This window comes from Rhamphochromis longiceps, linkage group LG22 (genome assembly GCF_057381845.1).
Source record: "Rhamphochromis longiceps isolate RC_006_pf linkage group LG22, R_longiceps_female_GT1.1, whole genome shotgun sequence".
NCBI classification, from domain to species: Eukaryota; Metazoa; Chordata; class Actinopteri; order Cichliformes; family Cichlidae; genus Rhamphochromis; species Rhamphochromis longiceps.
The window spans coordinates 998,207-1,016,229 of record NC_140577.1 but is presented as its reverse complement, the minus strand read 5'-3'; the positions used below and the strand labels follow the sequence as shown (position 1 = coordinate 1,016,229).

Here is an 18,023-nt window from a genome sequence, read left to right as displayed (position 1 = left end):
AGTGGAGATTATTGTGGACTTCAGGAAGCACACAGCTCCACTCCCCCCATCATCCTGACTGACACCCCCATCACCTCTGTGGACTCATTCCGCTTCCTGGGTACCACCATCACCCAGGACCTGAAGTGGGAGCCCACCATCACCTCCGTCATCAAGAAAGCCCAGCAGAGGATGTACTTCCTGAGGCAGCTGAAGAAAGTCAACCTGCCAACACGGACGATGATGCAATTCTACACTGCAATCATCGAGTCCATCCTCACCTCCTCCATCACCGTGTGGTACGCTGGAGCCACTATCAGGGACAAACAGAGACTGCAGCGTGTTGTGCGCTCTGCTGAGAAGGTGATTGGCTGCAGACTCCCATCTTTGCAGGACCTGTACACCTCCAGGACATTGCGGCGTGCAGCTCGGATCTCAGCTGACCCTTCTCACCCTGGACACAGTCTGTTTGACCTGCTGCCCTCAGGCAGGAGGCTCCGGTCCATTCGCACCAGAACCTCTCGCCATAAGAACAGTTTCTTCCCCTCTGCTGTTGGACACATGAACAATAACCACATGACTGTCCCCGCCACTAACACATGACCCTACGCTGTGTCACTGCATCATTCCATGTTTGCACTGATCACCACCTGCACTCATGTATATATCTTTCAACGTAGCACTCTTAATTCTTATTCTCATGTATATATCTCATGTATATCTCATGCACATATCTTTCCACGTAGCACTTTTAATTCTTATCCCTACTTTTATTTTTTTCCATGTCTATTTAAGTGCCATTTATGACACTATGTTTGCACTGAAGCACCGCAGCAATTTCCTAATGTTGTAAACCTGCTCAACATTTGGCAATAAACCCATTCTGATTCTGATTCTGATTCTGATTCTGAAACTGTGCACAGGAGAAAAGAGGGTTACACAGCAGGTCCACAATGCTTAAGGATACCAGGCTGAGGTTTACTGACGTGTCTAGCACAATCATCCAGCGGTGAGGCTGTCTGCATCCCGGCCTTAAGAGTCCAACCCATAATCAGAGCCTGGCGAGATGCAGGTGTGTGTGCCAGGGGCGGGAGCCTGCAGTGAGCTCCGCCCTGGCGGGGAGGAGAGAGGAGAATGTACACAAAACACATGTGGCCTCGTGGAGCCGGCCGGGCAGACACGGGGACCATGACACACACAGGCATTGTTGTTTATCAATGCTGGTCTTCACATTCTGTGCTCCAGACAGCTCACTGTTCTCACACAAACCTTCAATATGCAGCAGGAGAGTAATCCTTTCACTCTGACCACAGTCTCTTTGACCTCCAAACACAGCCAGCTGTTTCAGTGGCTACAGCACCTCAGGGCATGATGGTGTTGAGGTTCACTTCTTCTTGACCTCACCGATCCGTTTGATATCACAGCTGGAGAAGAAGTGTCGGATGAGGCTGGAGTATTTTTCATCAGAGCTTTATTACCAGTGCGCATTGGGAGATCCTACTACATGCAGTCACAGCAAGCATCAAGTGGATCTGAGGATCTTTCCTCTTACACACACATATATAGAGTACGTGGGGGGGCTGCCCTGTGTCACCCCTCTTCAATAGTTTTTCACAAATTCTATTGTTCAGTCTGGGGGTGTTGCCCTCCCCCATACTAGTAACTGTGACTTCCTGTTTATCTGACTGAGGCAGCTCTTACTCCTCATTTTATGACAGACAGACCCCCACTGTCAATAAATTCCTCATCTGACCATCAGAACAATGCTTAGAATTTACAAAACACCCTGAGTAACTGTCCAGACTGGTACAGCTCTATTAAAAAATAACTGGTAGAGTAATATTAAAATAGTAGATAGATTGAGTTGAGTTTTACTGACGAGATGTGGACCAAGAATAATGTTTTTTCTTCCTGCTAGCAGCTGTCCACGTTGTACTTAAACTCTCTGCAGCTGAAACTAAAAATCAGCCATGACAGTTTTACTACACAACCTTGAAGTGAAATCTGCATTCAGCTAGCTGAATTTCGTGAACGCACTCATCCTTTTAAGTTCATCACCCATCCCCATGAGTGGACAGCGCCGACTTGAGTTGCATCCCCAGTGTTTCTGTCAGAAACTAACGATAATTTAAAGCTTAGTTTGTGCTGTGACATGCACTGGGAACTATGAAACCTCGTACAGACAGTTGTGTGTCTTTCCAAATCATGTCCAATCAATTACATGTTTACCCCAGGTAAAGTTGAACCAAGTTGTAGAAGCATCTGACGGATGGTGAGTGGAAACACTGATGGACCTGGGCAGTAATAACAGCAGTAATAATGCTCTTTGTTTATTATTGCCTTTCACTGCAGTGTGGGTCAACAAACTGCACCATCACCAGTTTGACAGGTAAGGTTCAGTCAACATAAGTTACTTTTACAGGAAATGTTTTGCAGGAAGTCTTTGCTAAATATTGCACAGAGGTGATTCATGTGTGCAGCAGCTGCTGGCGTCAGTGATCAGAACCAGGAGCATGTTTAACAAAAACATGTGGGTTCTTCCTTTATTCTCCTGCTAAATACCAACAAGCTGACTGACAGCACAGTTTATTACAGTCCATTGCATGTCTGATGATGCATTTAAACAGCAACACACCCAATGCACAGAAATGTTCTTCAGTTTTGGGTGGTGACTCTTCATTCACTGGGCTCTTTTGTTCTGACTTCATTATTTCCTGTTTATAACTCCAAGGAATTAAAGTTGTTTATCACGGTGCTTTCCATGATGTAAACACCTTTTATTAATGTGCTGTTTACTGTCAGAAAAATAATTACAAATTAGGCATTGAGAAGACAATTAAGAAGACAGCTCTTCTGCACTGCCTTCCTGGTCACACTGCAGGTTATTGTCTTCACTTAATATTCTCAGAGTCTTTCTTTGCAATTTAAACCATTTAAGATGCATCTTCTACTTTATCAAAGCACTCACACAAAAACATGAGATTCATGAATGCATAAAAAATCATTTTAGGAATCTGAATTAATTCACACACCACGATAATGAACAGCATGACATACAATGAGAAAAACAATTCAAATAACAGATCTGAGCGAGTTAAACCTTCCAGGAAAAAGTTTTTAGAAACTCAAAAGCACAATAATTTATTCAAGAATGAACCTAAACTGGCATTAAATAGACACAATATTTGGCCATAAACTATAGTCGGCATGCATCCAGGACAGTATTGAAGTTCCACCCTTCTTTCTTCTAGCTTACATAAAACTACATAATTATTGATTATTATTATTTATTGAACATGTTTTATGTTCAGGTGACTCACAGTCTGTTAAGTAAAAGCACAATGATGATTAGTATCCACTCCAGCCTCCATTCAGTGTTTATAGAAAGATAAAGGCTGTTGTAGTTTGTGACGTGTGTTCTTGATATAAATCTGATGATGTTTATCACCTACTGCTTATTTCATGTAATGGGCTAATACTGACAAACAGATGTCCAGGGACAGTCTCATTTATCAAGCATGTAAATTGGATGATGTGAATCTTTATTGAATTTTTATTGTAAGTCAGTTTTGCTTCATGTGGTAAAAAATAGAAGGCCCTTTTCAAAAAGATTAAAAGTTTTCCAATCTATGATCAACAAGGTCTTTAGATTGAACTCACCAAGGATCACACTGATACAATCAAATCTCTAGGAAGAGTTCATTAGTACAAAAATGCTACCATGGCTGGCTTCTTGTTGACTTTAGGGCTACAGGAGGATTTAGGTGAAACTTATTGCTGGGGCTAATAAGGTGCAACCCAAGTGTTAGGTTTATATTGTTGGATTGTCATTTATGCTTAGAAATATATATAATTGATTGATATTAAAGAGTGTTTTAACAACATCCCTAGTCATAAAAAAGGGTCATCTCCCCTCACCCCGTATAGGGCTTTGGAATGTGATGTCACGGGAGGGGGTGTGGCCGCTGAGGCGCCATTTCAGCAGGCCAAACAAAGGGCTAAAGGACTGAAAGCATCAGCAATGGTTCGTCCTTGCTGTGTTGGTCGTTAGATCGCACGATCGGGAAGGGAATAAGCTGGAAAATGGGCTCTGTTTTTATTCTTTCCCCACCTGGAAGCAACGTGAGGGAGCTCGTGTATCAGATGTTACCAAACGAAGGCGTTTGGTAACATCTGATACATCTGATACATCTGATAACATCTAGCCTGGATAGCAGCTGTGAGACGAGCTGATATCCAGTTCTCTACCATCCACAGATATCTGTTGGTGCTCCAGACGTTTTCATTCAGTTAAGTTCTAAATAAGTTCATATCACTCTTTATAGCATATTAGTTGCTAATTGTTTTTCATTATTGCAGCAAACCAGCCTATGAAATGGATGAAACAAATCCTGACTGGGTTCCAACGCTACACATGGGGCACTACGAAATCCCTGCTTCAAACCACATGCTACACACCACCATGCCAATCAGATTAGTTCTTCCATGTGAAGGTGAAGAGGCGACCCTTCTGGATAAGATGGTGAAGGTTTGCTGCATTTTGGTGAACATGTGCCCCAGTGTGGTAGTAAAACCAGGGAAAATGCTCTAGAAAGAGGTATTTAACCTGGACTCGCGGCGACAGTCGACGCGGGATTATTACTCCGAACTGGTGCAGTCTGTGCGAGCAGTGTGAGCTTGGTATTTGGCTAGCGTGTGGCTAATAGTGGATTTTTCCTCCTTCCTCCAGGAGAGGCGAGTGGAGGAGTGAGTTGGGGAGCACACACACTAGGGAGTTACAACACGGAACGCACTGGGAGCAAGGGACGTTGGACTTGCCTGTCTATTTCACTGTAAATAAACGCACTGCGTTTCTGTGAAGAAGAACTGCGCCTGGGTCCCTGTTTTCCATGACAATTGTAACTGATGTTCTACAAAGTGGTTTTAATTAAAATAGGCAAACATTTATTTCTTTATTCAACTTTTGAACTGTGGTTCATATTAGTACATATTCAGTAAATGCAAATTATTTACATGCCCCCCTAAATTAAAACATTATGTTTTAATCGAGAGCCTTTTTTTGGGCAGCTGAAGAGGAGAAGTCTATCTTATGGCCAACCTCTGGCTGTATCTTGGTCATATTACCAGGCAAAACCCAGTATGCAGGTTCATCTGTAACAGTCCTTGTGCCACAGATCCTCACTGTTGCTTCTACATTAAACAGAAGAGCAGCAACATGGCTGCAGGTCTCCGTGACTCCGGCCTTACAGGTGCAGTGGGCGGCTTCAACCTTCCCTGTGATGCTCACAGTGACCCATGGCTGCAATGCTGGTTCATTCAGTCTTTGAGAGTGCAGGACCTGAAACACACACAGACAAAGTTCATTTAAAGACAAGAACTATGAGCCAAGGCCGACACAAATGTGTTTAATCTACTTTATCATAAATGTAACAAAGTGTTTACATGTGATTTTTTTATCTTTTTATGTGTCCATCTATACAACGCTGCATGTTGTATTCTAAATCTGCCTGTTTGTTTTTTTTAATCTGCCAGCAAAAAATGAACCTAAAGTATGTAATGCAAGGATGTCATCGCTTTCAAGAGGGAGAAAGCATAAAGTTCGACTTTTATGAATCACTTAATATGATAAGGAGATTCTGCAGGTCATTAATCGATGTATAAAACCAAAATAGAATATATTTTTACTTACACAGGACACAAACACGGAAGCAAGATGTATAATTAGGATTATTTATAACAAATATGAATTAATTAGTGCAATTTCTTTAACCATAGAGAATGACTAAATCCTTCAGGACAATGTCACATAAATGCACTGAACTCACTATGTTTTCCCTCTAACAGCCTCCACATGTTCTGACTGTAGTTTCCCCTCATGAATGAATTTATGCTGCACTAATCTGAATGTTCGGGGGGAATCAAACGCATTTTACTCGCAGTACTCGAGCTGACTTACCTTTGTTTGAATGACGGCGAATTCACAACATGGAGGCTTAAAAAAAGCCAAATCTTGTACCGATCCAGGCGATTCGTAGCCTGCTAAACTGGTGCCGCACTCCCACAATGCACTGCGGCGTGACATCAACTCCAAAGCCCCATAGGGCTTAACCCCTTAAATAGTCCACCATATACAAGCACAGGTGAGCCCATAAAGGGTAGGAAGTGACTATCCTTACAAAAGTCTAAGGAGCTTGGAAAGAAAGGCGTCTGGACTTCTTTAAGTTGCTCCAAGCTCCTTAGACTACGATGACCCGGATGACTGAGAACCTTCACAGACATTCCTTACAAAATAAGGAAACCAGCTATAGCCTCTCCCACCATCCTACATGTAGGGGATGAACAGAAAAATATCTGAACATGCAGTTCAGGACAAGGTTTACAATTTTAAGCACAACGATGACAACTTTTATCAAAATCACTCCAACAGCTGCCTATACTGCTGTTCAACCTTCTGTCCCTCTAAGAAAAAAGGCTGATGAACTACAGGCACTCCATACAGTGTAAAGACTCCAAATCAATTTAATGATCAAATTCCAACTTGTATCATTTCACACAAGACATTTGCTGTTATATCAGGGAATGTTGACTCCTCCAATTAAACATCTGAGGATTTTTATGCATATGTGTGTGTCTGGTGGATATTTCAGGGTTGGTGTCGCAACAGGAAACAGCAGCCATCCACTGACGTGAGAAAACAAACACACAGATCATTACTGTTCCACTAACGTATTGTCACGCTTTAGAAATGCGTTCCTACCACAAGAAGCAGCTTATTAAAAGGTCACACAAGTTATGTTTAGGTATGATGGGCAAATCCCAGACATTCAGTAATGCGCTGACTCCTGTTTGACGAATCATTAAAGAACATTTTTTCTTACAAATAATTATGTAGTGGATGTTTATGTATTTTAAGAATAACAGAGAAATGTTTTCAGGAATTAAGTGATGTAATAAGATACAAGAAAATCAAATGAAATAAAAGATGAACACCTTGTTCTCAGGAAGGCCTTTAAAATTCATTCATCTACTTAAACTAGTAACAACTTCATTCAGTTACTGAAGCAGAACAAATCAAGTTTGAACATTGACTCTAACAATCACAGAATTTGTTTAAAAGAAAATTTTAAAAATAAAATGAATTGAAGTTTTTTATGTGCACACTGACTGTCAACAAAGAAGTAGAGACCTGGAAAAGTTGTTTCTTTGTCTAAACCTACTCAGTCAGTTGTGAGCTTTATAAAAACCAAAACTAATCACAGAAAATTTGTTTGAGTTAGTCTGTCAGATCCTTTTTGACTACAAATTTGAAGTGATGGCTGCTTCAGGAGGACAATAGGAGAGAGATGCAGGTAAATAAAAGGTTAGTGCACACACCTTAAACCATGACGATAACTACCATTACTCCACCTGCACATATTTGCCCTCAGGTTCATGTTGGCTGTTTATAAAAAGAGGAGATGAAGTCAAAGAACATCGCTTTCTTTCACTGCAGTGGATGACATTCAAGCAGAGAGATACTATGTAAGTAATCCTAATATTAAATATATATCTGACATGTTGTATATTAATACATTTTAAATATACAACATGTGTTTTTTACGGTTAATTGTTATTTTTACTGTGATCTGGTTGCTTTATGTTGTTTAATTTAGGGAGCATTTTCATTAAAAAAAAAGTAACGTTTTCGTTTTTTAAATGGTTCTGTTCTGTTTTCATAGTAATGAATAGTAATAAAGAACTATGTTAGTTCTATACTTCTGTTTCAAGCTCAGTATAAACAAGCAACTTGATGGTAAATATGAAATAATTAGCAACACATGAAAAATTACAAGAAGTGATAAAGTGTAAGAGAAGCACATTGACAACTTCAAGGTAAGATTTTTAAGAATAAAGAGATCACAGATTGGTAATTTCAAATATAAAGTTATATAATGTTGCAGCCATGAATGAAAACAGTAAAATGCAAAGATTTTAACTCAACAAAAACATTCTTTCATGCCAACCTCATACTTTGAATTAAACCGACCATAGGCATGCTAGGCATTTGATCTTTTCTTCAGCTGATAATAACCATGATGGACAAAATTTTCAGAGAGCAGAGAAACAACTTCACTATGATCGCAAAGATTTGTATCATCGTTCTTCTTTTTGTTGGTAAGAGAAGCTTTATTATTCAAAGAGTTTTATACTCGTTAAAAGGGTGAACAAATATGAAACTGAGAAAAGATTTCTACACAGCCTGCTGCAATGCATGGACAACAACCTCAACCGCAGCAACAACAACTGCAGATGCTCCAAAAACAACCACAGCTGCCCCAACCACAACTGCAGCGACAACAACCACAGCTGCCCCAACAACAACCACAAATCCAGCGACAACAACCACAGCTGTTCCAACAACAACCACAACTGCAGCGACAACAACCACAACTGCAGCGACAACAACCACAGCTGTTCCAACAACAACCACAACTGCAGCGACAACAACCACAACTGCAGCGACAACAACCACAGCTGTTCCAACAACCACACCTGTTCCAACAACCACACCTGTTCCAACAACCACACCTGTTCCAACAACAACCACAACTGCAGCGACAACAACCACAGCTGTTCCAACAACAACAACCACAACTGCAGCAACAACAACCACAACTGCCCCAACAACAACTACAACTGCAGCGACAACAACCACAGCTGTTCCAACAACAACTACAACTGCCCCGACAACAACAACTGCAGCAACAACAACCACAACTGCAGCGACAACAACCACAACTGCAGCGACAACAACCACAGCTGTTCCAACAACAACCACAACTGCCCCGACAACAACCACAACTGCAGCAACAACAACCACAACTGCAGCAACAACAACCACAACTGCAGCGACAACAACCACAGCTGTTCCAACAACAACCACAACTGCAGCGACAACAACCACAGCTGTTCCAACAACAACCACAACTGCAGCGACAACAACCACAGCTGCTCCAACAACAACCACAACTGCCCCAACAACAACAACTGCTGCGACAACAACCACAGCTGTTCCGACAACAACCACAGCTGTTCCAACAACAACCACAACTGCAGCGACAACAACCACAGCTGTTCCAACAACAACCACAACTGCAGCGACAACAACCACAGCTGCTCCAACAACAACCACAACTGCCCCAACAACAACAACTGCTGCGACAACAACCACAGCTGTTCCGACAACAACCACAGCTGTTCCAACAACAACCACAACTGCAGCGACAACAACCACAGCTGTTCCAACAACAACCACAACTGCAGCAACAACAACCACAACTGCCCCGACAACAACCACAGCTGTTCCAACAACAACCACAACTGCCCCGACAACAACAACTGCAGCAACAACAACCACAACTGCAGCAACAACAACCACAACTGCCCCGACAACAACCACAACTGCAGCAACAACAACCACAACTGCCCCGACAACAACCACAACCTCAGCAACAACAACCACAGCAACAACAACCACAACTGCAGCGACAACAATCACAGCTGTTCCAACAACAACCACAGCTGTTCCAGCAACAACCACAAGTGCAGCAACAACAACCACAGCTCTTCCAACAACAACCACAACTGCCCCGACAACAACAACTGCAGCAACAACAACCACAACTGCAGCGACAACAACCACAGCTGTTCCAACAACCACAGCTGTTCCAACAACCACAGCTGTTCCAACAACAACCACAACAACCACAGCTGTTCCAACAACAACAACAACAACCACAGCTGTTCCAACAACAACAACAACTGCAGCGACAACAACCATAACTGCCCCAACAACAACCACAACCTCTGCGACAACAACCACAGCTGTTCCAACAACAACAACAACAACCACAGCTGTTCCAACAACAACAACAACTGCAGCGACAACAACCACAACTGCAGCGACAACAACCACAGCTGTTCCAACAACAACCACAACTGCAGCAACAACAACCACAACTGCCGCAACAACAACCACAACCGCAGCGACAACAACCATAACTGCCCCAACAACAACCACAACCTCAGCGACAACAACCACAACTGCCCCAACAACAACCACAACCTCAGCGACAACAACCACAGCTGTTCCAACAACAACCACAACTGCAGCAACAACAACCACAACCTCAGCGACAACAACCACAACTGCCCCAACAACAACCACAACTGCAGCAACAACAACCACCACCTCCTCTGCCATCCTCATCAACATCAGCTTCCTGTCCGTTATTATTCCTGTGATGTCACATGTACTCAGCTCATACTGTTAACATTTTTCTCTTCAGTTCACTTCCTGTAAATAATATAAATATAACAGAAAATTATTTATGAGAATGTATGAAATGTTTAAATTAGCATGTAGCTCGTTCTCAGTGAAATGTGTTTAATTGTTCTCAATTTGTGTGATTATAATGTTCAAAACTGAGCATTTAATCTAATCCCCGTTGCTGTTTTGTTGCCATTTACTGGTGAACTTGAGTATTTTACTTGTGTTTATACTTTTTTTGGGTTGTGGTTTTATTTTGCTGGCAGAATATCTGTGCTTGTATTTCACCATAGTTTTTCACAGTGTTTGCTGGTAAAGAGATTTAGTATACACATCCAGAAATGCATACACTATTATATATTGTACATATATTTATTAGTTTCAGGTTGGCCATTCTTGTATTTTGCTCGTTTGTGTTTTTGTGTTTGCACATCTCTGTTGCTTGTGGGGCTCGCACACAAGAATTTCACTCACATGTGCTGTGCCAGTGTGCCTGCACATGTGATGTGACAATAAAAAAGTGATTTGATCCGAGTGATTTGAAGAGGAGATTAAAATACTGGGTAAACATCAGTTGGATCATGGCCCTTTATTCTATATCAAACATCAAAAATAATTCTATAGAAGTTACAAAGCATATTCTAAATCTTATTTATTGTGTGGCAGACTTCCACCAAATATGAACTCTGCAAATATTACACCCCTGACCTTACTAAAACAAGTCAAAAAATAAAGACAGAGTCTGACCTGCTTAACTAATTCAAAACAGGAGAAAACTGGTGATCAAAAGAAACTGCAGCTCACCCCTACCCGGGTCCTCCAGCTGGAACCAGTCACGACGGGGCGGTGTATCCACGCACCAATTGGAGCAGGGCCCTGGCACAGCTGAATTAGTATAAACAGATATATTACCTGAATTAAACAACCCTCCTATTGTTTAATTCCCAAACTAAGAAATTGCTCTTTACAAGGCGTCAGCGATGACATTTTCCGTTCCTTTCTTGATTTGCAGGTTAAAATCCTGCAAACGTTGTCAGGAAGCGCTGTGTGGCAGGCAGGAGTTGGACCCAAAATGCAGGCACTCAGACTCGAGGGATGAACTCAGAATGTAGATTTTATTCGAAGACACCAGGAAGAGATACAAAACTAAAGTATACTGGGAAAATATAAACTATACTTTACGGAGAGGCACATGAGGGAACACACAGCTTGAGGGACGACGCGACACAGACTCAGAGAAACACAGGGTTTAAATACACTGGGAAATAACGAGACACAGAAGGAGAGCACAGCTGGGGGAAATCAGAACTGACAAGACAAGGAAGCAAAGTAGGACACATTCACATAAGACATGGAACTTCAAAGTAAAACAGGAAATACACAGAGACACAGACCAAAGGGGAGAATAAAGCACAGAGAAGCACGAGGGGGGAGCACAGACATGACGGGCTGGGAAAACATGGAATGAAACACAAGGAGGGGAAGCCCAGTAAACTAAACATCTTAGGACCTCCAATAAAATACCTCCAAGAATAACAAATGAACTTAACATGAAACAGGAACACAGGAAAAACTACGAACGCTGGGTCGAATGACCCAGGATCCTGACAAAAGTAGTGACCAACGCATAAGTCTCTCATTTGAGTTTTGCATCCGGGAGAGAAACACCAATGGTTTGTGGTCAGTGAATACTTGAATGGGTATAGAGCTGGATCCAATATACACCTCGAAATGCTGCAGGGCTAACAACAAGGCAAGGGCTTCCTTTTCAATAGTGCTGTAGTTCATCTGATGTTTGTTGAACATTTTGGAAAAATAGCAAATTGGGCGATCCACCCCGCGATGGGCTTCCTGCATAAGGACAGCTCCTGCACCAGCCGCACTAGCGTCAACCTCGAGCTTGAAAGGGCACCTGAAATTAGGTCCCGTAAGAACAGGGGAACTGCACAGCAATGCTTTCGCAGACTCGAAAGCAGTCTGACAAACAGGCGTCCACACAAAAGGCTTCACTTGGCTGATCAAATCGATGAGAGGAACGACAACAGTGGCGAAGTTCTTTCATGGACCTCTGTAATAACCACACATTCCTAGAAATCGGCGTAGCGCCCTTCTCGTTTGTGGGACCGGAAACTCGACAATAGCCTGTATCTCCACAGTCACCGGCCTTACCTGTCCCTGACCCAACTGTTTTCCCAGGTATGTGATGGTGGCTCTGCCAAATTCACATTTGGCCAGGTTCAGAGTAAGCGAGGCTTCCTGAAAACGGCTGAAAACGAGAGAGAGTGTTTGTAAGTGGTCAGACCAGGTGGATGAGTAAATGACAACATCATCCAAGTAGGCATCACAGTTATTCACGCCGGCCAGTACTGCCCATAAGGCGCTGGAACGTAGCGGGTGCGTTACGCAACCTAAACGGCATAACCGTCTACTGGAGAAAATGATCTGGCGTGACAAAAGCAGATATTTTAGATGCTCTGGGAGTTAAAGGTACTTGCCAGTAACCTTTTAACAGATCAAGTTTGGTTACAAAAGATGCCGATCCCACTCTATCAATACAATCCTCCATTCAAGGAAGAGGAAATGAATCATGTTTGGTAACAACGTTAACTTTCCTGTAATCATTACAAAGCCGAGGAGTGTTGTCAGATTTTGGTACCAGCACACACGGCAAACTCCACGCGCTGGCTAAACCGTGTTCTAAGAGATAGCTGACTTCCTTCTGCATTATTACTCTTTTCACTGGGTTCACTCGATAGGCATGCTGCTTAATGTCCTTCCACGTCAATGTCGTGGTACAGGACTGCAGTTTGATGAGGATGATCAGAAAAAAGTGATAAATGATCCTCTATCAGATCAGTGATGTCAGCTCGAGCGGGCTCAGATAGGTGGGCTAAATATGTCTCTAAATCATTTAAGATCTCCGAATTTTTCAACCGCTACCCAGCGCTTCACTTTTCTGGAGCAGTCCGTCATCAGAGGGTTCATAAGGAGAAACAACACTAGCGGCGCACACTGGAGATGGCGCACCCAAAGGGCTCCTTGAGTGACACGATTTCAACATATTAATGTGACAAACCCTAGACTTTCTCCGACGGTCTGGGGTCTGGATCACATAATTGTTCTCGCTGAGTTTCTGTTCCACCACATATGGGCCAGCGAACTGGGCTAGCAAACTGGACCCTACCACAGGCAGCAACACCAACACTTTCTAGCCCGGCTGGAAACTTCTGTAAACAGCCTTTGTATGATAACCAGCTTTCATTTTAGCCTGCGTATGAGTCAGATTTTCCCGAGCTAATTGGCATGCAAGGTGGAGTTTTTCCTGAAGTCCACTAACATAATCAAGGACATTATGTTGAGTTTCAGACGTTTCTGACAACCACTCCTTCAGAAGCTGGAGAGGACCACGGACCACATGTCCAAACACCAGATCCGTAGGACTGAATCCCAAGAATTCCTGAGTGGCCTCCCTGACGGCAAACAACAATAACGGCAGACCCTCATCCCATTCTCTACCAGACTCCGCACAGAACTTGCGCAGCATAGCTTTGAGGGTTTAATGGAATTTCTCCAGAGCACCCTGACTTTCTGGGTGATATGGACTGGATTTTACATGTTTTATCTGCAACTCATCCACAACCTGCACAAACACTTTTGAAGTAAAATTTGTTCCTCGGTCTGTTTGAATAACCTTTGGAAGCCCGAAAGTAGAGCAAAACTTAATTAGTGCTTTTATTATCGTTTTTGCTTTCAGTGTGTGTAGTGGAATTGCCTCTGGGAACCTTGTTGCTGAACACATTATTGTAAGTATGTATTGGTGTCCGGATTTAGTTTTTGGCAGGGGACCAACACAATCCAATATTACTTTTTCAAACGGCTCACCTATTACTGGAATAGGATGTAGCGGAGCAGGTGGGATTGGTCTATTAGGTTTCCCTGCCACTCTGGCACGGCTGGCAGCCGGCGGAGCTCACGGGCGCGTCACTGCAACTCCCCCTGGCTTCTGCTCCGTGGCTGCTGAGTGAGCCCTCATCTGGGACTCTCCTCAGCTCTTTCTGGGACAGTGGCGCGGCTGCCCCTCTGTTGGTCTTCCTTGGTCTCTTGTGTTCTGGGGGCCTCTGGATGTCTGGAGTTTTGATCTCCTCCATACCTGCTTCATGCCCTGGAGGACGGGGCTGTGGCCCCCCCCACACCCTCTAGCAGATCATTACATGAAGGAACCTTTTAAAAACAACAAGCGCGTCCATGCTCACAGGTGTACACACGGGTGATCACACCCACAAACTACACCCTTTTTGGCTCCTACCTCAAAGCACACTGTGTTCTGTTGATCTTATGTGCTGCACAATAATGTTTAATATTTAGTATTTACTGTCTGTGGCGTGGGTGTGGTCCTTGGCCAGCTGCAGAGGAGGAGTGACGCAGTGAGCTCCCGGGGCGGCGCAGGGGCGGGGTGAACAGGTGTGCTGGGATCTGACAGTGATTGTGTCTCTTTATATGTTGGCAGTGACAGACGGAGACGGGGGTGACAGCAGAGAAAGAGAGCGCGGGAGCATATGTGTCCACGTACAACCCCGAGTTTAATAAAAAGTTCTGCATTGTCAAAGTCGCTCCGGCTGGTATTTCTTGGGTCCACCGTTACACTGTCATATTCCCATATATCATTGTGATGTTGTTTATTATGTTGCTCTCGTTTTCTTCTGCTTGTTTTCTTTTTTCTTTCTCAACAGGTGAAATTTAAAAAATAAAACAAAAAAACAATAACATGTAATATTTAGTATCTACTGTTATCTACTGTTATCTACTGTTAGCTAGTTTATTGTGATGGTGTTGTTTTTATTATGTTGCTCTTTGTTGTTTGTTTTCTCTTCTGGTTTTTTTTCTCCACACAGGTGATCCAGGTGTTTTTCTTTCTTTCTTCCCCCCTTTCTCACCGTCTCTTCTCCCCTCCTCTCTTTTTCTTTCTCTCCCTCTCTTTCTTTCATTCTTTTCCCTCTCTTTCTTTCATTCTTTCTCCCTGTCCTATCCCCCAGTCATGTCTGTCCCGTCTTTAAAAAACGAAAATAAAATAAATACATAATAATAATAAAGGTCAATCAAATGGACCAATATGGCAAGGCCATGATGATCCACTTGGTGAAGTAAATCTGTTTGGCATCTTTCTGCCTTCAGACAACAATTCTGACGGCTAAAGATCCAAACGGGCAAAAAAAAAAGAAAAAAAGAAAAATAAATGACAGGATGGCATGTGGCTGCAGGATGCTGTGGTAGCCATGCTGGTTCAGTGTGCCGTCAATTTTGAATAAATCCTTGATAGTGTCACCACAAAGCCTCCCCACACTATCACACCTCCTCCATGCTTCATGGTGGGAACTATGCATGTAGAGACCATCGTTCACCTTTTCTGTGTCACACAAAGACACGGTGTTATGGTGGCCGGTAATAAACAAGCCCTCGGCAATGACTGCAGCACATAGACTTACATAGTGGATGTGTTATGTGACAGCTGTGTGCAGGCAGGAAAAGGACCCAGAGTGCAGACTCCGGAGACAGACGTGAACTCAAAAAACAGCTTTAATGCTGAACTCAAAGTAACAAACCTCCAAAGTACAAACATTAACGCAGGCAGGGGAAAAATCAAAGCACACAGCATAAGCAAGGGTAGATAAGAGTAGATCACAACCATGACAAACTGAAACACTGGGCTTAAATACATAGATGGAGCAATCAGGGAATGGACAACAGGAGGGAAACACAGCTGGGGCAAATCAGAACTGACGAGACAAGGAAGCGTAAACTGAACACACTGAGATAAGACAGAGACCTTCAAAGTAAAACAGGAAACACATAACACAGACTGAACAAAGACACAGACTCACATGCAGGCACTACAACAGAGACGTGGGACCAGGGCAGACAGAGACACTGACTGGACACGGGGATATAGCAACTAAGGATTACACAGAGACAAACCATAAGACATGACTGTAACAAAAACCCAAAGACTAGAAACTGTAAATAATATAATAAACTCAAAAACCGGGTGTTACATAGATGTTTGGCACATTTGGCAGTGCACACTTGTGAGACTGGCGTTGATTGCATGGATACCCTTTCTATGGATGCCCATTATTCATATTTGTTTACAGCTTGTGTCTAAGCTCACTGTCTAGGCAGAGTGTTCTACACAGCAGATAGTGCACAGTGAGTAATACATAATTCACTCAAACATACCTCAGGTTATTCTTCTGGTGTTATTAGAATAGAATAGAATAGAATAGAATAGAATAGAATAGAATAGAATACTCCTTTACTGTCACTGTACATTTACAGCATGAATGGGGTGCAGGAGGAAAAAAATATAAATAGTACAGACATCAGGAATAAAGAGCAAACAGAAGAAATAGTCAAGAGGAATATATACAGAATTACACATTAAAAGAAAAAGTGCTTTGAAGTAGTGCAAAAGACTTGATCTGCATGTGAGTGTCCTGAATGATGAGGGTCACTCAGACCATGGATCAGATTAGTGAGGTCGTGGGCAGGGATGGCAGTAGTGTTTGTTGACAGTCTGAATGGCCCAGAGGAAGAAGCTGTTAGTGAGTCTGGAGGTTTGGGGCCTGCCTGACTAACCAGAAGGCAGCGGGTCAAACGGGTAGTCGGCAGGCTCACCTGTGATAGCCCTGGTTTACCTGATACAGGAGGATCTGGCGAATGCCTCCAGGTGTGTCCAGGTGATACTTTTGGTTAATGACCCTCTGTGCAGCCTTCCTGTTCTCAGTCGTGGTTCCTGAACACCAAACACCAGGCAGAAGGAGAGTATGCTCTCCACTGAGGAGCGGTAAAGGCTAGCAGCAGCTTCTGGTCCAGGTTATTCTTCCTCAGGACACGGAGGAAGTGCAGCTGCTGCTGGGCCTTCGTTACCAGGCTGATGGTGTTGTGGGTCCAAGAGTGGAGTGGACCTGTCTGTGCCTCCTGAAGTCCATTATGAGTTCTTTGGTTTTAAGGACATTCAGCTTCAGGTTATTTTCTGTGCACTAGCTGGACAAGTTTTTAAAACATAAAAATAAGTTTTATAAGAAGTAACAGGCTTAGATTGTCTAAATAATTGTAATTTCTTTTTATAATTTCTGTTCTCAACTCCTTTTTCAGGAGAGAATTTCAGCGTTCTCACACAGCAATGGAAGCACAAGCTAAATAACTGAGGTCCTAAAATTGGTCCTTCCAGCACTCTAACTGTACAGACGTGTTCATTTGGACACAATGAATGCGATCAGCTAATTAAGATCCAATTACTGAACTGATTTACAGAGTCAACTGCTTTACACAAGACCAAAACTACTGCACCCACGATCCCTCCTTTATCAAAGTCCCAACTTTGATAAAGGAGGGATAAAGTAACAACATGCAGTTTTGGTCGAATGCTCTAAATCCAGACAGGGTTTGTCTTTCTGTATGTTCTTTCAGCTGCTTGCTTTACTTTTTCAATAACCTCAGAAAAGCCCAGGTAAAATCACTAAATGTTTGTTTCCAGCTTTATATACTGGAGGAACAACTACATTTTTAAGGACAAAGAGAATTACGCCCTCTAAATAGCTTCACTTATAATTTGAGTGGCAACTGCCAAAAGAGGATCTTTTGTCTTTGAGTTCTTCAGTAATGTAATCTTTTTTTTTCTGTTACCAACTTATCCACCAGTTTAGATTACATTTTTTTAATTGCAGGTACAGCATCT

General features: G+C 42.8%; 1 protein-coding gene across 1 annotated transcript; it reads left to right on the top strand.

Moving 5' to 3' along the window:
• Positions 1-8,051: 8,051 nt before the first annotated feature.
• LOC146643018 (uncharacterized) lies at positions 8,052-10,292 on the top strand. The gene is made up of 3 exons (XM_085396883.1): positions 8,052-8,133; positions 8,218-9,617; positions 9,753-10,292. Exons 1-3 carry the CDS (start codon positions 8,052-8,054, stop codon positions 10,290-10,292), a joined length of 2,022 nt encoding a protein of 673 aa, XP_085253009.1.
• Positions 10,293-18,023: the final 7,731 nt, after the last annotated feature.